At 41.0% G+C, this 21,470-nt stretch overlaps 1 protein-coding gene across 3 annotated transcripts; it reads left to right on the forward strand.

Annotated features, from left to right (window-relative positions):
• Positions 1-1,221: 1,221 nt before the first annotated feature.
• Positions 1,222-19,084, forward strand: IWS1 (interacts with SUPT6H, CTD assembly factor 1). 3 transcript variants are annotated; one of them, XM_087739350.1, is made up of 15 exons: positions 1,222-1,436; positions 2,037-2,152; positions 8,232-8,946; positions 9,534-9,729; positions 9,973-10,030; positions 10,377-10,477; positions 11,236-11,386; positions 13,064-13,146; positions 13,434-13,563; positions 14,712-14,829; positions 15,604-15,715; positions 15,920-15,976; positions 16,171-16,282; positions 16,884-17,044; positions 18,684-18,821. In XM_087739350.1, the coding sequence occupies exons 1-14, from the start codon at positions 1,403-1,405 to the stop codon at positions 17,010-17,012; spliced, it is 2,112 nt and encodes a 703-aa protein (XP_087595476.1). In that variant the 5' UTR covers positions 1,222-1,402; the 3' UTR covers positions 17,013-17,044; positions 18,684-18,821. The 3 variants fall into 3 exon arrangements, with proteins under 3 accessions (XP_087595476.1, XP_087595474.1, XP_087595477.1); XM_087739348.1 differs by lacking the exon at positions 16,884-17,044 and having other exon boundaries at positions 1,223-1,436; positions 18,684-19,084; XM_087739351.1 differs by lacking the exons at positions 1,222-1,436; positions 16,884-17,044 and adding an exon at positions 4,244-4,298 and having other exon boundaries at positions 2,068-2,152; positions 18,684-19,084.
• The last annotated feature ends 2,386 nt before the right edge of the window (positions 19,085-21,470 follow it).

Below are 21,470 nucleotides of genomic sequence, written 5' to 3' on the forward strand. Positions count from 1 at the left end.
GGCAGGAGACCAGCACCACATGCGTTTATTAGGCCTTCCATTTTAAAATGACACATCAATGACAGAAGTCATCCCTAGTAATCCTCTCCTGACATATCGTAGGTGTGCCAAATAATTGAATAATGCAACTGCTCAGAGGATAGAGGTTACTAAAACAGAACACAACAATTCCTGAAAAAGACAGGGATCGTTCTGCCCCGTGTTTACTGCGGAAGTCAGCAATTACAGGGGAGTTCAGGGCTAACTTTCAGTTGATTCTGAAGGCTAAATCTGGATGAACCACCCACACGTGAACTAGATTGAACCTCAGCATCAGCTAGGACAGTCAGACCTAAATGCATTGAGACACTAGTCCTCAGTTTCCGCAGCTAGCCTCAGGTCCCTTCTTCAGCCAGCAGCACCATAAAAACTGTTGGCTCCCATGGCGGCATCCAGAGCCCACGTGCGTACCTGCGCCTCAACTCTGCTTTTGCTCTGCTGCCTTCTCGTAGAGGTTCACAGTAGTTCTTGCTCACTGGATTTGTAGGGAGCAGATAAATTCACCTATTACTTAAATGGTAAAATCTTTTCTATTCAAGGCAGTAGACGACTTTTGAGCTCCCATCCTTTATCAGTTTTGGAAGCATTTTTACCAGATGTGCCTTCAACCAGCTGAAGGGAGATGCTGGGGAACTCTCATGTAGTTCTGGGCTGTGGGTTTAAGCAGTCATCTAACATCTTCTGGGTTTTAGTGTCTTCGAAGTTCCCACACAGCTCATACAAGGAAGCCTCTTTATTAAAATAACAACCATTTTACACTTCTGTACAGCTGTTCATTTCCCATGTTGATGCAAGGGCTCAAAATAGCCTTTTTCTCAAAGGCTCCTTCAATTTCCCCAGCACATCAGTTATGAAGCTAAAATCAAACTATTCTCTAGAAAAAACTGCAAAAAAATGTTTACGGAGAAGAAAAAAAAAGTCTTCTCGTTTGTTGCAGTTAAACCTGCCCCTGCATGAAAGCAGCGACCAGCCCAGCGCGGTTTCCCCGCGCACTACGCCGCTGCGAACCGCCCCAACGGCCGGGCGGGGCGGGGCGGGGCGGGGCGAGGCGCGGTGGCGTAACGGCTGCGGCCCCGCCCCCCGCGCGGCGCCCCCTGGCGGCGGCTCCCCCTGGAAGCCTCGCGAGAGCCTTCCCCCCACCAGGGGCGCGCGGGGAAGGGGGCGGCCGTTCTCGGCGCGTGCGCAGGGGCGGTTGCCGGCCGTTCGGGGGAGAGGCGCCATTTTGGGCCTGTGCGAGGAGGGTGGCGGCGGCGTCTGGAGGCGGCGGGAAGCGGCGGGCCCTAGCGGCGAGCGCTGCGCTGGGGGCTTCGCCCCGCCGCCAGCCCTCGGGGCCTCGGCGGGGAGGCGGGGCCGGCGGCCCGCCATGGAGAGCGAGTACTACGGCGGGGACCAGTCAGGTAGCGGCGCGGGAGCGTCCCCCGCGGGAGGGACACCCGGGGCGCTGGGCCCTGCGAGGGAGGGTGCTGGGCACGTCGGGGCCCGCGGGGATCGCCCTGCTCTGTCCGCCCGGCGCCTGCTTCCGGCTCCCGGCGCCCCTCCCGGTCACGGTGGTGTCGGAGTCGCGCCCGGGACCCCCGCTCGGCAGCCGCTCCGCGGAGGGTGCGCGGGGCCGGGCCGGGCCGCCTCCTCACCCCCCGTAGCCAGCAGCCGGCTGCCGCAGGGGTCTGGGGTGACATCGGCGGGGCCGGGCCGGGTCCGCTGGCGTGATCGCAGCACAGCGGCCGCCTTATTATTAGTTCGGTGTTTTGATTAGTGTATCAGTCGCTGCTTGCGTGCGCGTTATAAGTAGTTTTGTGATCTCTTTGGGAGGTACCTGTGGTGGGTTTGTTCCAGACCTTCCGGGTAGACACCCTCCGTTTCTCTGTATTAGTCCACCGTTAGAACGAGAGTCTGGATGTAGCACTGTCTGGCTCCCTGTTCATCATCACTGTCAGTGCTCTGTTAAACACTGGGAGATGTTACTGAGTTTTACTTTTCTTTTCTTAACTTCGGAGTAGATGATGGTGGAGCTACTCCAGTGCAAGATGAACGAGATTCAGGATCTGATGTTGAAGATGAAGGAAATGAGCAGCATTCTGGATCCGAGAATGGAAGTGTAGGGCATCATTCAGAGGTACTACTGGAACTTTATCTACATAAAGATTACTCTTCTATAAGTTTTTTTTTTTTGTTTTGTTTAAAGAGGCATTTTCTCTTAATGGAGACTTATGTGTTTATTCAGTTGTTCTGAAGGGTCCCATCTTGCAAAACTTTACTTCCAGAAAGAAATGTGTCAGATAATCTCTTGACCAATATGTACGATAGGGTCTTTTTAAATTTTTCTTCTTAATTGTTGTAATAGCATTCACTGTTTTGTAGTAGAAAAAGTTTAATATTGTTATACTCAATTACAAGAAGATAAACTTTTTGGGTTTGAAATTCTAAGCAAGGGATTATGAGAAATTTGGAATTTTACCTCCAATTCTGCAAGTAATGTAAAACCACACATTATGGAGGCATAGATTTCTTTACCAAAGAATAAATGCTCTCCCATCTTCTGTCTTTCCTCTCAGATGTGAGCATTGACTCTCAAGTCTGTTTTGTTTTTCACCTTGTCATTCACAAAGGAGCAGGTCTCCATGTGGGGCAGGAGCAGGTTAAGGTTCCTAATGGGATCTGTTCTTCCTCTGAAGAGCTTCTTGCTTCGAGGAGCTTATGCCATGAAAAGGGTGGCAGTTCTTTGATCTAGGGTTGTATTTGGGGGCGAGTCACTTAACTTGTGGATTGACTATTTTGGTTGAAAAGAGATTCTGATAAAAGTGAAGGTTCCCCCTAGATTTCTAGGACAGTTTTGGAGTTAATTTTGAGGAATTTTTTGTGACTTGGAATAGAATTACATCAGGTCTTACTAGGAAGGAGTAATTTTGGCCTGTGAACTCATGTCTTCTGCCAACAAAGTTATGTTATGGAGAACTTTTTGATACTCATAAAAACTGTAATCAAAGCCATTTCATTCTGTTCTGCATATTTTTTTGCATTTTATGTAGAGATCAGGATTGACTCTGACGGGGTTTTCCGTGCTTATACATTTTAAAAATTGCTTAAAATATATGATGTGATCTACTGTAGCAGGCTGATGTATCAACAGGCTCAACTCTGCTGTGGTATAGCTTGCAATCCTTTCACCCACTTCACTCCTTTATTGAATTCATATTTCCCTCAGAGTTAGAAAGTAGATGAAGATTTTATATTTGTATAAGATGAAGGTTCTTCCCATGTGTTTGAATTTCAGTGTAAAGCAGATTTGGAATTTCTGGTTTGGTTTTGTTTTTTTTTTTTCAAGGTGTTGATATTTACAGTGGAAGAAATTGATTTGGTGTGAGGCAGCATCTCTTATTGTGACAATCAGGATTTTAGTGTGGGAGAAAATATGTTTTTCAGCATGGGAGAAATAACTGTGTTTCAAAGGGATTTAGTACTTCTTTTTTAATGAAAAAAATGGTGATGAGTGCATGGAGAGTCATGTTGCTGCTACAATAATATTAAGCTTTTTCTGCTGTGTATGAGCTGGAAATCTGTCCTAAAGAACGCTTAGTTGACTATTACTTACATCTTCAGCATGTCTTTTTCAGATGTAAATAACCAGAAAGTACTAGGACCTGTTATCATTGTTAACTGATCCTCTTCATGTGCCTGCATTATTTTAAGGGCTTTGTTCTGTGATGGCTGTTGAATATTCCTCTGTAGATAAAATACTTCAGAAAGTCCATTTAAAAAAAAAAAAAAAAAAAAGCAAAGGAAAAAAGTGGACTACACCACCTTTCTGTCCAACACCTTTCTGTCCAATAATAAATGTGAACCTTCAAGCATTAGTGCTTTATTGATTCAGTTCAAATCATAAACATTTGAGTATTTTGTTTTGTTATGAAGTCTTACATTCTTAATTTTCCCTACATCAAATTCAAAATGCAACTTAAAATGCAGTAATGTGGAGCAGGTGTCTCTGAAAGGAGTACCTTTCGGTGATTTATCATATTTACCCTAAATATTCTCTCATCCTCTTATTTCCTTCATCTTTAGGAATATGTGGGAGGAATGACACTCAAAGGTAATAAAACCTTTGAGACACCCTAATCAGTTAAGTCTATTTAATTACTATTTCGTCTCTAATTTAGAACTCAGATGTAAGGAACTGAAGTTTTAAACTTTCAAACTTTTTTTTCAGGTTCTTAACTTTAAAGAAAAGGGGAATCCTGAGGAATTACTTATGTAGGTCTCAGGTATGTGGGTTTTTCTTTTCCACAATTCTTTTCTGGCTTTCCTTCCCCCAATCCCACTTTATCTATAAATGTTCTCCTTGATGTCCTTACTGATTCTGCTTTAGACAAATAGAATTAGATAACACATAGTTTTAGTACAGTAATGAATATGAAATCATGTTTACAGTGTTTGTACAAGTCAGGCTCATATGGAAATCTTTAATGACTTCGATTCTTACACTTTCACCAAGTCGCTGCTGTCTTCATGAATTAAGTTAATGGTTTGACTGTGACTATTAACAAACATACACAAATATCTTACATTTCTGAAAAAAGAGCAACTTGCTGATCTGCCTGTGATGGTTATGTATGCCTCAGTTTAACAACTGTCATTCATGAGATTGTAGTGGATGGGTCAATTTTGTTGAACTTACTAAATTACCAAAGTCGTACCTCTTAAAAGTGGCTGCATGTTGATCCAATAAACTACTTGCTAACTGAAATTTCTATGTAGAAGAATAACACTGTAAATTTGATTTTGATATATTCCTTGTTTTATACTGTACTAAAGCCTTATGTTATAGAATTCTTTCAGTTAAAAGAAATTAAGGACATCTCAATTAAAATGTTTATAGATAAAGAGGAGGAAGAAAAGAAAGCAAAGGAATTAGAGAAAAATACAGTAGCAATTACCTGAGACCTACTTGTTTTTGAGGATGTCTGATCTTTTATTTTAATTACGTGTTTGGAAAAGGAAAAATAGAGAACTCCAAAATTGCATACTTTTCTTGAAAACATCTCTTTAGAGACGAACTAGTAAAAAAAAAAAGGGAAGGGGAGGGGTGGAGAGGAGACTATCGTACAGAGTTTAGTCATCTTACTGTAAAGTTGCATGCACTTTTTATATCAAGTATATTCCAAAACATTCACAGATTCATTAACTGTATTCAGAAGACCTTTGTGCTTATGGCTGTGGACAGGGCCTGTCTGTTCTGTGTAGGCTCTGAGCGAGCCAGGTCTGTCTCAGCTCTGCTTCAGGAGATGCTCAGTTATATGTTAATGTGCTGAGTGTGAGGTAGTGTGTGTCATCTCTCTGCTGGGCTTACTGGCTTGACTAATATAACTCTGTGCTTTTTGGGTTAGCTCTGGTTGAGGTTTCCAGACTCAGGGCTAGAGTAGATGGTGCCTGTCTGCCCAGTCCATGTAGGGGCGCCTGTATTATCTAAGTGGTTCTTCTGTAGGTGGTTACATCACGGTAGAGTTCAGCTGCTGTAACCACTGGGATTCTGTGATGCAGAGCACTGTATAATCACAGTGTGAGCTAAATAGAATGCATGTCTGCTCTCCCTCCCCAAACATCTTTGTTTTCAAGAATGATTGTCAGTTTGCAGTAACAGATTAGAGATTCATTATATTGTAAAGTGCTTCAGTAATAACGCTGTATAATTGTAATGACTTCTTACCAAGTATTTTGCATAGGAAGTTCCTTCTAATTTAGTAATATATACTGAATAGGTGGATATATAACCTGCAGCCACACTTCTGACATTAGAAACATTTAAGAATCATTATGGATTCCAGTTGTTTTTTAGTTTTCGTTACTAGTTCACCAAAGACTTTCTAGACTGGCAGTCTGGAAGGTGATGAGCCTAATAGTTTAAACAGGAGTATTTGTATTGTTTTCCTTGGTTTTGTTCGGCAAAATCCCTTATTACTGCTGACATAATTATCAGTACCTATTCAGTGTTAGCCATCTGAAAGCAAGAGAAGACAGACAAACCCCCAAAAATTAAATGGTAGGAAAATAAGGATGAAAGAATTTCTGTTATTGTAAACATCAATTTCAGTGTAGACCTCTGCATTTCAGTACTTCTCAATGACCTTACCTGTAATACTGCTGTAAAATCTGTGTTTTCTGTTCTGTTTGCAGCTGCGGTTTTCTTTAATCTTAAATAATACCATCAAAGAAAATACATCACATACACATGTTGTTAGTTTATGTGGGAGATACTGGTCAGGAGAGGGCAATTGAATTATTTTTTTTGTAGGAAAAAAAAAAAGCAGTAAATAAAATCCCATAACAAGCTGAGAGCAGTTGAGTGTGTCTATGGTCTTCCTCAGCTGTGCATCCTCAATTCCATAACTTCTTAATCTTCATATTTAATTCTTTAAAATTCCAAATTCAGATTTTAACAGAACTATGTTTCCTTTCTGTACGGAGAAATGAGTAGTACTGAGTAATACCACCAGCAAGACTGAAAAGACTAGTATTGCTGTGGAGACAGGGAGAAGCAGTAGAGAGAAGGCTACTCACTCAGATTATCACAGCAGCTGTTTTGTAGCTAGCATTAAGTAACACAGAAATAGTGAAGTTGTATTTGAAGTGCATGTTTTAAAATTTTATAGTCGTGATTTTTTTCTGTTGTGCAGTAACTTTCTGTTAGTGATTCTGCAGTAATTTAGAAATTATTTTATTGAGTGCTAGACAAAGGAATAAATACATAAGGTCCGAAATCTTAAAAAGCAATGTTAGTTACCACTTAGTATAGTTCTGGAGGGAGTAAAAGCAATTAAAATTAATTTTATTTGAAATTCCTTCTTAATCATACATTTTAAAGATTAATAGTACTGTTTGCCATAGGTGTAGGATAGATACACCTGCATTATTTTGTATGGCTCTGAATATGGGAGTAGAATGACTATAGAAAATAAAAATAGATAGAAAGTCTGTCTTTCCAAGGAAATTAAATTGCTGACAAAAAAGATTTGGAAGCTCCAGGACATAGAGGTCTTCAAGTATCTCCTAGGACAGTAAATACTCAGTTTGAAAATATGCTAGTGGAAGGCGTCTGTAGCTGAGACAGAATCACCCCTGAGGAAAGCCTGGCTGAAGAGTGGAGTTGAGTATGTAGAAAAGAAGTTCCTTTTACAGTATTGTTCTTTTCATTGAAAACGGGATTATCGTGACAGTGACTGAGAGAGGCGTACTGAGTTAATGAAATGAGTGTTCAAGTGTTTGTTTTCTCAGATAAATGCAATTGAGATTTTTTTTTTTTCCCCCAAGTAGAAATTAGATGTTGTAGGAAAGGTAAAACAAGATGTTGTCAGTAATGATACTGACAGGTGGCTTGTGAAAAGTTTTTCCAAAAATGGAGTGTGTGGCTCAGTATTTTTTGCCAGGAAAAAACATAAAGGATTGTGTTTCAATTCTAAAGTTTTAAGAAGATCGGTGTATTTGTGCGTAGGTTATCTCAGGTGTCTGGATGGGCATGGGAGCTATCGGCTTAAGGGGGAAAAGCATTGAATCTGTTCTTACATTCTTACACATTGAAACACAAAACTTGTTAACAATAATACTCTGAAAGGTCTGACTAAAACTTTATTCCTGTTCTTTGGTAGGCTTTTGGTCTTGATGTGTTCTTAAATAAGTTTCCTTGGCAAAGAAGGAAAGGGCATAAGGTCTCTTGAGCTTCACTTGGAAAGTGATGCATGTGCAGTTTCAGTAAAATGTATTTCATACAAAAAACATCGTTTGAGATCTTAAGAAAACGAAAAGTGCGAGATACTCTTTCTTGCCTTATTACTGGGGATTTGGAGTAAACCACTTTGAAGGCCTGACTTCTTAAAATAAAAGCACTAAGCATTTACCCTTGAGGAAGTGGACCCGTCTTAAACATGTTTATTTGAGTGTTTTTTAAATTCTGTTACCATTTCCAAAATATGATTGAGCTGCAGGGTGGACAGGCTTCTGTTGATCTTTTAATATTTTTCTTGACCTGAAGTATTTGATAGTCCTTTGATGCAAGTTGTGTAATAATTATTTCTGTATAGAAAGTGTTTCAGTTTGCAGTACCTTGGGTAATTGGAGGAAGGACAAGCCAAAATTTAGAACGTTTTTTGTTTACTTTTTAAGGTTTTTTTGCTTAGTTGCCTGAGATTATTTTTCTCTTTCAGAATGAACACAGTGATGGAGAAGATGATGGGCAAATGGGAGAGCCTCATATGACAGACTCTGAAAATGAAGATATCCCAAGGCAAAAAGATAGTGACTCAGATAATGAGGAGCCTCCAAATCACAATGTAAGTGATTCAGAAAATGAAGCAGCTCATGGAGGGAAAGACAGTGATTCTGATACTGAGGACCGTCCAAATCAGCATTTAAGTGACTCTGAAAATGAAGATGCCTTAAATCATCGAGCAAGTGACTCTGAAAATGGAGAACCTCCCAGGGATCACAGTAGTGATTTTGAAAATGAGGAATCACACAAGCCACCGGCCAGCGACTCGGAGAGCGAGGAGCTCCACAAGCAGCCAGCCAGCGACTCGGAGAGCGAGGAGCTCCACAAGCCGCCAGCCAGCGACTCGGAGAGTGAGGAGCTCCGCAAACAGCCGCCTAGTGACTCGGAGAGCGAGGATGTTTCCAGACACAAACAAGAAATAGAGTCTGAGGATAGTGATGGGGAGGACAGGAAGGAGGACGTGCAGAATGATTCTCATCATTCGGATAATGAACATGTAAGGGAAGGATTTCAGGGCTCTGACAGTGAAGAGGAAGCTCCTAAGAGGCGAAAAATATCGGACAGTGATGAAGAAGAAAAAGAGGAGGAGAAGACAGTGAAGAGGAAAACAGCTATCCTTTCTGATAGTGAGGATGAGAATGAGAAAACACGTAAGGAACTATAGCGTGAAAACAAAAATGTGATGTGACAAGCAGTAGTAGTAGAGTTAAATCATTGTTTTTATGTGAAGAAAGCATCTAAGATAAATACTAAACCATAAAGCAAATTTGTTTTTAGAGCATGACTGCATTTGTAGAGGCCATTGTTCTAACAGCATTTCTGTGTGAATGTGTATCTAATACTTTTGAGCAATAAGTAGGTCTAGTAGAAGCAAAAGAGAAGACTGCAGTGATCTTGCTTTATACTGGCATCTGTTGTTGTGTTGATTATTCCTGTTAGTCATTTCTCTACTTTTTTTCTTCTGTTTTTTTATATACTGGGTGTGAGAGTCAGTTTTGAAATAACAAGTTTTTATGGATAAATGTGGTGTATGGAAACTTGATTAAAAAAACAGTTACTGATTGAATAAACCAGATTTTAGAATGGATGTGTTTTTTAAGAAATGGCAGTGATTTTGTGTAGGAAGGCTAGTCAGCTTCCCTCTTGTCCAAATCGAATTTGAGAGAATAGTTTTTTGAGAGTACCAGTTGTCACCTGTGTTACTAGGACATGTAGTAATGCTCTTTTCTGTTGGCAGCTGCAAAAAAAGTACGAATCCTCTCTGATGTTGAAGAGTCAGACAGTGACGCTGCTTCAGAGAAATCTGACAAAAGGAAGAAAAATATTGTATCAGATAGTGAGGAAGAAGAAGAAGAAAGAAAAGAGAATGCTGGGAAGAAAAAAGAAGAGAAAGATCTGTTTGGCAGTGACAGTGAATCTGGAAATGAACAAGAGTAAGTGCTTCTGGGAATGTGAATTCCTTCAGGGTTGCAGATAGTGAGACTGATGATGAACGGAGCATAGATAAATCTCAACCAGAGAATGATTGTCCACCTTCATTGGTGGTGTGAAGAGGAAGGTCAGTAGTAGGTGGCAGAATGAAAGGTTGATCTCCACGCAGTCGTTAGAAATTTTGCAGAAAATGCACTTCTCACTTTTGCAGTCTAAATAGATAAATGTTACTGTTACCTTCACAGGAACCTGATTGCAGATATATTTGGAGAATCTGGTGATGAGGAAGAAGAGGAATTTACAGTAAGTGTTACTGTGGATGTCTCTTGTTCACTTGCTAGATCTAGTCTTCATGGGAAGGTACTCCAGAATGACAGGTTGGGTTTGAACTCTTGTTCAAAGATATGCTGTATCAGGAAAGAAGCTTTCTATCTGCTGGACTCAGTCTTTGGGTTAAATAACATTTACAGCTCTTCTGTTGGGAGAGTTATTGGTGTGAAAGTCACAGGTGGAATTAGAAAGCCATTGTTCCTCTTTATTCTAGATCCTCTGCAGACTTACCTGAAGCTTTTTGAGTGTCAGTGTCAGGTGCCTGAGTAGATGCTTAGTCTTAATCCACGCACTGATTTGCACTGTCTTTACCCATCAGGGTTTTAACCAGGAAGATTTGGAGGAAGAGAAAGGTGATGCAGACATGAAGGAGACAGCAGATGAATCGGACTCTGATGATAACATCAAAAGAGGGAAGCAGTAAGTCAGTGTGTTATGTACTGCTTTGTTAATAGCAAGTGCAAGATTTTAGTGAAAGGGCTCCTCCGAAGACCGGTTAGACTTCTTAGCTGAAAAAGGCATGGGACTGTGTTTCTACAGAAAGTGCATTCTCATAAACTACGACAGAAGGTCCTCTTTCAGCTTGTGCAGTTTAGTCACTTGGCAGTCCATAGCAGATTACCTATGCTGCTGCTTCAGAGAACAGTATTTCGTGGTTCCCACCAAAACCTGAGTGAAATTAATATCTAATCAAACAAGCATGTAACTCTGCTTTTAGCAGTTCAGCAGTAGAGTCACAGGTGTGTTTCTCTGCTGGCATAAGGGATAAGGTATGGCAAGACTTGCCATCAGCATGTCTCCTGTTTCCTTTCTGTCTGCTCCAGTAGCATCAGAGTAGTGTATTGCAGGTATGGGAAGGCTAAATCTTTGTTAGCTTCAGTGACAGCTTTAACACATTTTGAACCCTGGATATTACATTAGGCGTGTGTCATTAGCTATTTCAGCAAGGTCATGCAGACTTCTGAGGGCATCTCAGAGGCATTGAAGCCCTGTGCTAGTTTCCCAGTTTGTCAACTGAGGATAACTAATTATCTTACAGGGACATGGAGACATAATGCTTCTAGATTTATTGGAGAATTTTTGAAAGGTTACGCTACAGAAATACAAAATTACTTCCTACAAAGACAGTAAGATCAACCCTCTTCTGACCATCAATAAACTCTCTTCTTGCGTTTCAGCATGGACTTCATGTCAGATTTTGACATGATGCTGCAACGAAAGAAGAGTATGAGTGGCAAGCGTAGACGAAACCGTGACGGTGGAACTTTTATTAGTGATGCAGATGATGTGGTCAGTGCTATGATTGTGAAGATGAATGAAGCTGCTGAGGTGAGTTTTGTAGGCTCCAAAGACACCTTAAAATCCAGTTCCATTCTATGGGAAAATCTTGTGAGCAGTAAAATACAGAAATCTGGCTGGTACTCAGGAGGAGTAATCTGTACACTACAGAAGGCTTCCCATATCTGAATAACTGTTTAAATGTTATTTTGCTATTCTGAATTAAAACATTTCCTTCATTGAAATTTGGAGAAAATATTTATTCATTTTAAAGATTAAAATTAGTTAACTTGCTAAACTTTGATCAGCTGAGATCCACTGTCCTATAAAAAGGGACGTATACGTGTTCTATAAACTACAAGAATAAGTATGTCAAACACTGAGAAAGGGACTGTGCTTTAATTTCATTATACAGTTACTAGCATGTGTAGTACTTTGGTGTTTGTTCCTGAGAAGAACCCTTTTCTAAACTGTTTGAATGACAGTACTGTGGTAAATGGTGGTAGAGCAACAGAATTATGGGAAGTTCTGTCTTGGCAGACTACCTTTTTCAAGGAGTCATATGTTTAATATGTTACTATGCAAGGTTTATTGGAGTTTTGCCTTTTGTCAGGTGTCTTCCGTTGCGGTTGTAGTTTTGTTGGAGTAGCAATCAAATTAACAAACAGCACTGCAAAACTCATTACAACCAATTGGGGGGAATATACAGAACTTCAGAAAGAGGAATCTTAAAAATAACAACAACAAAAGAATCTTCCTGAGAACAAGATAAGAAGGATAATGTGTTTGGGGAGGAAGGGGAGAGTGAGATAGCGATCTGGGTCTTGACAAGAAAGTCTTTTCTTGGACAAGATGATAGCCAAATGTTTCAAATGAAGCCATAAAGTTTGAAATATTGGAGAGAAGGAAGAGCTGAGCTCCAGTATTGTGGTGTGTGTTGTGGTTCTCTAGTATGTGCCTGTCAAACCATTCTGGGGCATGAAGAGGGGAAGAAGGGCACTAGAAGAATCTCCTCCCTTGCAATGAAAAAAACATTGTGCAGAAAGAGCCTTCAGTGGATTAAGATGAGTGGAAAGGAATTAACCACAGCAGGACATAAATCTGTTGATTGTAATGGGTCTTTTTGATATGGGAGCCCAAGTACTAAACAGGTAGTGACATTAGGGCCTTGGATGATAGTCACTTTGAAACCCAGACTTTGTTTTAGCACATGATGTACATTTGTGTGCTCTTAACGTTACGTGCACCATGCTTCATCCAAAACCTCTAGGTTATCCAGTTACATTCTTAGCTGAAGTGAATACGTGTGTTTCTCACTTCCCATTGTTTTGGTTAGCTATTTTTCTGTTGTTCAGGTGAGATTTTACTAAGTAAGTTTCTAGGTTATCTGTGCATAGCATGGAGGACTCTGCATACCTCCAGTTTATTGCAATCAACGTAAATCATGAAGTAGGAAAAAAAAAAAAGTAATTTTAGGGGGGAATCTCCTAATGTGATGCTTTTAAGGAAAATGTTGACTAAGGTGGGGACCCTTTTTTTAAGAGAAGTCATCATATAATGTGTTTTGGAGCAGTAGGAAGATGGAGCAGGGTACAAAGTTAGTGTAATCCTGCCAAAGTTGCACTTCTCATTTAACAGACTAATCTTTTTCCTGTAAATGTTGTAAAGGATGAGAGTTGTGAATTTCTTCTTCTGATTACCTTGCACTGATTCTTCAACTCATTACAGGAGGATCGACAGCTGAATACACAAAAGAAACCAGCACTAAAGAAATTAACTTTGCTACCAACTGTAGTTATGCATCTTAAAAAGTGAGTTGTCATTTTTCCAGTTAATTATCATCTTGGGGAATATTGGGAATTAGGTAGATTTCATGGAGTGACATTACAGTTGTAGTGAGTATGGAGGGAAACACTTTTTCTCTTCCAAGTAAATGCTGGAGCTAGGCGGCCTCAAAAACCTAAAATTCTATGTAATTTTACCTGTTAATTTAACATGAAACAAACTCAAATGCACTATTGTGCTGGAGGACCATCCCATCTTAAGATTTTGATGTATTATATGACTTAGTGGCTTCTCTTTACTTTAAACTTTATAGGCAGGACCTCAAAGAAACTTTCATCGATAGTGGTGTTATGTCTGCCATCAAAGAGTGGCTTTCTCCTCTTCCAGACCGAAGTCTGCCAGCACTAAAGATACGAGAGGAGCTTCTGAAGATCCTGCAAGAGGTTTGAAATGGACTTTTAATTGTATTTGATTGGTGGCTTCTCCATGGTTTTACAATCATGTGCTTTAGGGAAATGTTTGGTGGTAAATGTACTGCAGCTGCTACCAATGGACAGTGCAGTGAAATACACAAGGAAGCAAACTGCAAAATAGAAGTGCTTGTTTAAAAGTTGCGTCATTTTAATGAGTCTTATGTTGTAGACGTGCTGTCTAGCTGAACAAAATTTGGCTAGGAAACTTCAGGCACTTAATTGTTGTTATGAAAATTTTGCCCATGTTCACAACAAAGTGAATAGCTCTGCTAGCAGCAGGCCAGAAGACATTTCTGAGAGTCTGAGGTGAACTACAGACATGAAGTTCTCTGCTCTCTCTCAGGGAGTTATGTGCTATGGCATTTCCAGATTCTTGATAAATCTGAACTGCGTACTCACTTATCTTCCCTCCTTCTCAGTGGCTCATACATTGTGATTGGTCACTGTAATTTGTCTTTGCTGCATTCATAAAATAAGCATGGCGTAGTCTTGATAACGAAGTAGAAGTGAAATTTTTCTTGCAGCACCACTAGCTGGATTTATTTAACTGAAGTTCTAGAAATATTTGTCCTTGCTAAGAATTTGCAAGAGTTCTACCTGACTTTAGATTATTTGGCCCTGCCTGCCTGTTTCAGGTTTATATGCCAAGTTTAGTGATGAGTCATTTGCTATGTATCCCTGAGTTTTTCTCTTTCGTGGTCCCTTCTCTTTTCTGGCCTATTAAAGTGTGCAGTGCACTAGAAAGCCCATCGTACTCAGTGTAGACTTTCAGCGTTTATAACTAAGCTGATGACTTGGATGCTTTTGCCACATAAGTTTTTTATAAAACGAATGCTTTGAAGGCAGTAACTGTGTTTTTGGGTAATAGAAGCAAAAGAGCATTTGGAATAAATAGTTCTGGAAACTTACTTAATTTTCTGTATAAATCCCAAGACTGTTAAGGCAAATTTCTAGGTTCTGGTGTTTGATACTTTAACCAATTCCTAGTGGAACAATGAAAAATGCTATTTTTTTCAAGCTTATTGCGAAGGTGGGTTTTGGTCTTTTTTGCGAAGTTCAATGACACCATGTTCAGACATAATTTCATGCTATTTTCTGACTTTTCCTTTACCCTACAGCTGCCCAGTGTGAGCCAAGAGACCCTGAAGCACAGTGGCATAGGACGAGCTGTGATGTACCTCTACAAACACCCCAAAGAGTCGAGACCTAACAAGGATATGGCAGGGAAGCTAATCAGTATGTAAACCTCCCTTTGCCTTGCATCAGGGAGATTTCATCGATAATTTGCTTTCTGCGTCAGTCTTTCTGTTGCATGTTTTTTGCTATTGTCTCTAATAGAATGAATGCTGCAATGTAGCAATCTCGCTAATCTATATTATCGCTTTGTTTGTACAGCTCTTAACAAATGCTGTTACATTAACTTCTGTGTGCACCTTCTCCTGTTTCTTTCATTCTTGTTCTAAACCAGAGGATGGCATTTATTTTGCCTGGGTTCTCTCTTGGCTAGTTGTCCACACCTCATGTATATGCTACAAAGGCAGGAAGGTGCTGCCAGAAGACTGTTTATTCCATGGACTTTAGAGAGATCTTGGATGACTGAAAGTGTTTACTTCTTAAACAGCTGTAGTCCATGTGTAGTGCATTCCATCCTGAATGGCTGCAAACTGATTATAAACTTAAGTTCTTTAGGAACTATTTTGCATATTTCTAAAATAGTTAGAAATGCCCACTGTGGTGGGCAGGAGTTCCTGACACTAAGTATTTTAAGAGCTCGGAGAGAATCTTAAAGAGCAGGCAACAGCAAGAGACTTTATGGATGAAAGCTCTTTCTTACTGTCCACAAGGCTGGATTTCCCTGAAATATGAAGGGCTCAAAAGTAATTTGTTTAGTTGAAAGGAAGCATAAATACTTGCCGTAAACTTTGAAAGCTGTATTTCATCACCGGAGTGGTTTGGAGATAACCTTCAGAGGCCTAGCATTTGTTAATCAATTTTATTATTTTTTAATAGATGAATGGTCTCGACCCATCTTTGGCCTTACCTCAAACTACAAAGGCATGACAAGAGAAGAAAGGGAACAGAGAGATTTGGAGCAGATGCCTCAGCGAAGGAGATTGAGCAGGTAGGGGTAGCAGGCAGAAACATGAAATCCTCCTTTCTTTCTAAGATTCCATCAAGAAAAACAAAAGTGGTGTGTAAATATTAAGGGAAATAAAAAGATAATAAGTTATGACCTCTCTCTTTTCTTTTACCCACACTTGACTGTCTTTTAAAATTACTGTTTTTCTCTGTGTATAGATGCCTATAAAATTTTATTTTCTTGCAGCTCTGGTGGTCAGACTCCCCGCAGGGACCTGGAGAAAGTGTTAACTGGAGAGGAAAAGTAGGTTGGATTTTTTTTTTTTTTTTAATTCATTAGAAAAAAATATTTTGGTGGTACTAGCAATATGCAATTTGTTTTGAGGTTTTAGAGGCAATGGTTGTGCAGCGTGTTTCAGAGGTAGAACACGCTATATTGCTTGTACTTCTTTCTGTATAAGATTTGTCTCTAACAGTCACATCTCTTTTTTTCTGCAGGGCTCTTAGACCTGGAGACCCCGGGTTCTGTGCCCGTGCGAGGGTGCCAATGCCCTCCAACAAGGACTATGTGGTCAGGCCAAAGTGGAACGTGGAGATGGAGTCCTCCAGGGTAAGCACTGCGGTGTGGGGATAGCTTAGCCTCTCCTAGTGACTCTGTACCTAAGCTGTCCAGGCTGATTGAGCCTGGGAATCTGTCGCTTTATTGCCACAGTTACTGTACAATATGGTAGTTCTTTTAAGTGCCTCTTCTAATTTGAGTAGACCGTAAGTTCTGCTATCGAGTGGGCTGTTCTAAGCTCATCAAATGCTTTCACTCGGGTATCGTTGCTTTTCTAACCAAAAAGAGATTTTCCCGTTAACTGTTCTAGCGTTTCTCTCTAGGGTGAGAATCTGATTACAGGCCTCTTATTTTAGAGCATTTTTAACTGAAGTCCAGTAAGCGTGTCACTGATCTTTTTATACCTCTCCCAGTTTTTGTATCATGTTCTTCTGGTAATATTCCAGTTTGGGAAAACTTCGAGGTTTTGGTAAACATTAACAGCTTCAGTAGAGGCCTTTGCCTTGCTTTATTTGGTGCATTCATCTACCTTGTACAGTTTAATTTAAAAGCGGAGTACATGGTAGAACACATGTAAATGGAAGAAGTAATAATTACTGTGCTTTCTGCTGTTATCTCTCCTTCTGTGCATTAATTGAGATATTGTTTCTAGCCCGGGACTATTAAGAGAGGTATTAGTCGCTTGGAAAAACACAAGAGACGGTTTGCTGAACAGAAACGACTCAGCAAAGTGCATCGGGCCATCAAGTTCAGCATTGAAGGCAACAGGATGCCCCTGTAGCCATGACACTCTGCCTTCCCCAAGTTTGAGAGGTATCCCTCAAGGGAGGTGTGAACAGTGCATGTGCTTCAGCTGTTGGCAGTTTGCACATACAGGAAAGGAGTGTGTACACCCTAACTTAAACGTGGAAAACTCTCCTCGTATTCTCTCGTGTCTGTACTGTGACCTAAAAGGTAACTTGTACAGGAAAAAATAGGCTGTAGCACATAATGTTTGCCATGATACCTGCCTCAACAGCTTCAGGGTACCCAAATGACAGGTGTTAAATGAAAATAACCTGTACTCAAAAATAGCTTTGCACCACCTGTGGTTTTGAATGCTGTTCTGGCATAATTAGGTTCTCCAGGTTTACCTGAATTCTTAGCCAACATCTGTGGCTGACATTTTACTGTCCAAAGTAAGGTATCTTTCACATCTGCTCTGTCAAGGAAGTTGAGTGCTGTGAGACTTTAGGGGTGGTTGACAGGAGGCAGAGAATGAGACCTCTGCAGACCAGGGGGAGAAGAATCCCCCGCTGTGAATGCAGGGTGGAGGGAGATCAATGACATACATCAATGCGGGAATTGTTTTGACAGTTTCTAGTCTGCATTTCAGTTCTGTGAGCAGGGCTGCCACAAACTAATAGTGACAGAAAGAGGCTAGCACAAGTGGTAGGTAACTGTTGAGTTTAAGCTTCATATTTATTTGTTTAAATAAAAATATATTTTTTTAAAAATCAGTGTGAAATTTCAGATATAATTTCAATGAACAGTGAACAGTTTTATGAATAAAGTTTATTCAAAATCAGTGTGTCCTCAGTGATGGGAACAAGACGTTCAGCTTCTAATAGGTGTTTTTTGTCAGATATTAAATAGCATGTTCTGGATATCTCTGTTTCTCCCAAACTTAAAAGGTGTGAAGTTTCCATCCTTTGTTGTTTCTATTGTCTAGTTAGGGGAAGTTGCTTTCTAGGAAGTAATGGCTATGGATTGGAAGGAAGGTCCTTGCTGTTTGTCTTCAGTGGCTTTTCTTTACAGAATCACTGTATTCAATGTGTGCAAAATAACTGCTGCGTCATCTCAGTTTTTCATTTGCAGTTAACATACAGAGATGAAATGCAATAACTCTTCTAATAATTTGTATGGTCAGCTTAGGCATTTCTTTTGCTTCCCCCTACACCCCCTTTTTCCCAATAATCTCTTGCTTTGCAAGTACTAAAAGGTGACCTGTAAAATAAATTGCGGTTTGGAATTGGTATGTCAGCTCAATCCACCTCAGTTACTGTGTATTTGTATCTAAAAATCTTCCCCCGCAGGAAGCCTGTATGTATGACACCATAGTGCAAGTGTATTTCTGACCCTAAACTCCAGCCAATATAGATACAAAACTCCTCCCAGCTGTGTATTGAGCCGGCATGTGAACAGCTAACACGGTTGTTAATCCCTGTAACGTGAAAGCTTTACTGTGTGATGTTTGGGAGCGTGACTACCTCCATACACGCGATGCATATATCGGGGGAACCATTTTATCCACTTTCCGGGGAGAGAATGCGTGCGCACGCACACACAACCGGTTGGAACCAGAGGCTTCCTCAGCTCCCTCTTGCAGGTTTAACCTTGCATGCATTGCTTTTCTTGAACCTCTGGGACGTCTGCTTTTTTTCAGTGGTAATTATTAGTTTTATTTTTTAAGTTCCAGGGGACCTCTAAGAAAGGGGTGAGTCGACTGGACAAACAGATGCGGAAATTCACAGATATCAGGAAAAAAAGCAGATCGGCCCATGCAGTGAAAATCAGCATTGAGGGCAATAAGATGCCATTGTGACCCTTCACAGAATACCCCATGATCTCTGCTGTAAGACAATACACCCAGAGACTCTTTGGAGACCTTTAAATTTTTTAACAACTTATTTGGGTTTTATTGAATCTTTAAATTGTTGGTTCAGGTTCTGGTATAAGATGTTGTCCGAGGAATGTGAATATGGGGACTTCTTTCTCCTGATTGTATTTAAACTTGCTCTCTTGTGTCCTTTGTACAGATCACGTATTTGTTGTATTGCAACACTTTAGACAATAAAACACCTTCTGTTTTTTCGGGGGGCTGTCTGTTGATTGCTGAAGAGAAGGTATGTGCGGACCACCTGGTATGTGGAAAAGCTGCTAAATGTTAATTTTCTGTTTACTGTTGTCTGTTTCCTCTTTATTCAGTGCTTATTAATCAGGTGTTCTGTCTTCGGAGATCTACATGTATGGGTTTTGATTAGAAATACTGACCATCTGCCACTCAAAGGGTTTCATTTTTTGTGAAAGCATGATGTAGAGTTCGAGACCAGCAGACCAACCACTAGAAATTCCAGCGGCTTTGAGCTAAAATGCTTGACGTAAGACAGACAGCAGTATTTTACCACTATTGATCAGCCTTCAAGGGTGACTGAAGGGCAGCTGCAGGGCGTTTCTGTGACGCGTGATAGCAGAGATTATTTTCAAAGTAAGCCAGACTTTGGAATCAAGGTTAGTGAGACTGCTCAAGAAGACTGGGTATCAGGTTGCTGGACACTTCTTTTTTGGGTGCTTTATGCAGCACTTAGATTGGCTGGGTGGAGCCTTTGCTGCAGGGCTTGATACTGCTGTGACTTCATTTTGTAGGGCAGAAAGCCATGTAAATTTTTTTCTTTTGTTTTGCTCTGGAATTTGGGTAGCTGAAACGTGTTGCTCTGTAGCCCACTGGTGACTTTCTGAAAAGTTCATTTTACGAGCAGTGAGGAGAAGGTTCCTGTCTCTGCGTTAGGGGGATAATGCGGCTATTTCTTTGTCCCTGGTGCTACAGAAAGACAGCAGAGCAACGTTTTGTACCTCTGCTGCTTTACCTCTACCTCTGAAAATGTTTTTGTCTGCTGAGCTCGCCTACAAGAAGAGGACTCTTCTCCTTGCATGGATAACTGGCAGTTGGGATTTCAGTAAGAAAGTTGCCTTCGTTCCAGAGGAGCACAGCCCGTGTGCTGTAACGTGTGTGCTGCAATTCTGTGAATTCCTTGAGGTAGGGATCTTAGCGTTGGCTGACTTAGAAGTGCTTAGTACCTCTGGCATCTGCTGGCACTGGTAATGGAGAGAATGTAAGTACGTGGATGGTCACATTTTAAATGTGCTCCTGTGAGACTGAAGGAGACCAATGATAAAAGAAAGCTGTTTGCTGGGACACGAACTTAAAGCAAAAACTGAAGGAGGATGCCTGTGCTGGATGGGAGCCTGCTAAAGGAATTCTCCTCGTAAGGCTATGTCACCTATGCTTGCCAGGTACACTTAGGACACAGTAACTGACCTCGGGTGTGTGTTTTTAGCATGCTGAGAGTTTGAGGGGTTGGTTTGGGTTTTTTCCCATTTTTAATTAAAAATTTATTGAAAGACAGGGAATTCCTTACTGCCATATTGGCAGGTGCAACTATATGAAAAAGAAATGAACAGTGTGGAGCTATTCATACCCAGCTTCCACTTGGCCCCAAAGGTTTATGGGTTAGAATGGGCTTCCCACCTCTCCCCCCCCCCCCCCCCCTTTTTTCTTCTGGTACTGCAGTCATGGGGGACGGTGGGCTATTTTTAAATTCGAAGCGATGTTCCCTTAAAGTACTGACCCTGGTGGTCTTGCGTACTCCTAGTGCACTTTCTTGCCATCAAAATTAATCCTCATAGCTCAGCATCATGTGTTCTCTGAGGCAAACCAAAAAGGTTCTGCTTCTTGTGGAATGGTAATAATAGACGTTTACAAGGCTTTGAACAAAGCTGAGGAAGAGGACCGCTCATCAGTGCGAGTCCTGTGGTGTTTTGTGGGTGGTTTTTTTTTTTTTTAAATTTCGTAGTGAATTGTAAGAAAGGTCACAAAATCAAACCAGCTTTCGACATGGGTCACGAAGGCCACCTATTAATTGCAGCAGAAAGATGCAGCAGAGAAAGGTGATTCTATGAAGACGGCAATGTAGGCACTCAAAGGGGATAATTAGTTGGGGGATAATGGCCCACAGGTATTTCACTTGCATTTTTGGCATGGAGCACTTCTTTGAAGTATGTGAAGCTTCTTACAGTGGGGGGGGCAATCAGCCTCTTTAAGAGGGCTGGCTGGGTGTTTTAGGATGATAGAAAAGTTGTTTCTTGCTGTGGTGTGTTGGCTTTTTCCCCATCAAGCGTGTTCACAAACATTTCATGTCTCAGCTACTGGTTTTCACCAAAAACTAGGAGAGGTAAATTGTGTACATGAGGGGGTGGAGGGGTGTCTTCAGAATAAAGAAAAAGGGGTTTCTTAGGAAAAAAAAAAGTGTGGAAAAACGGTCAGTTATTGGCTATGGCTGCAGCACTGTTTTGTAGTGCTCTGCCCAGAGTGGGATGGGGGTGGGAGTGTGACGCCCATCGTCCTGCCTTGCCTCACCGGCTGCTGGAGCGGAGCTGCCCCCCAAGGCACAGGAGACAGCGCTTCCTCGCAGCCCCCCAG

Source organism: Nipponia nippon, unplaced genomic scaffold, assembly GCF_047370975.1.
Source record: "Nipponia nippon isolate SJK-2023a ecotype South Korea unplaced genomic scaffold, ASM4737097v1 scaffold_7, whole genome shotgun sequence".
Taxonomy (NCBI): Eukaryota; Metazoa; Chordata; class Aves; order Pelecaniformes; family Threskiornithidae; genus Nipponia; species Nipponia nippon.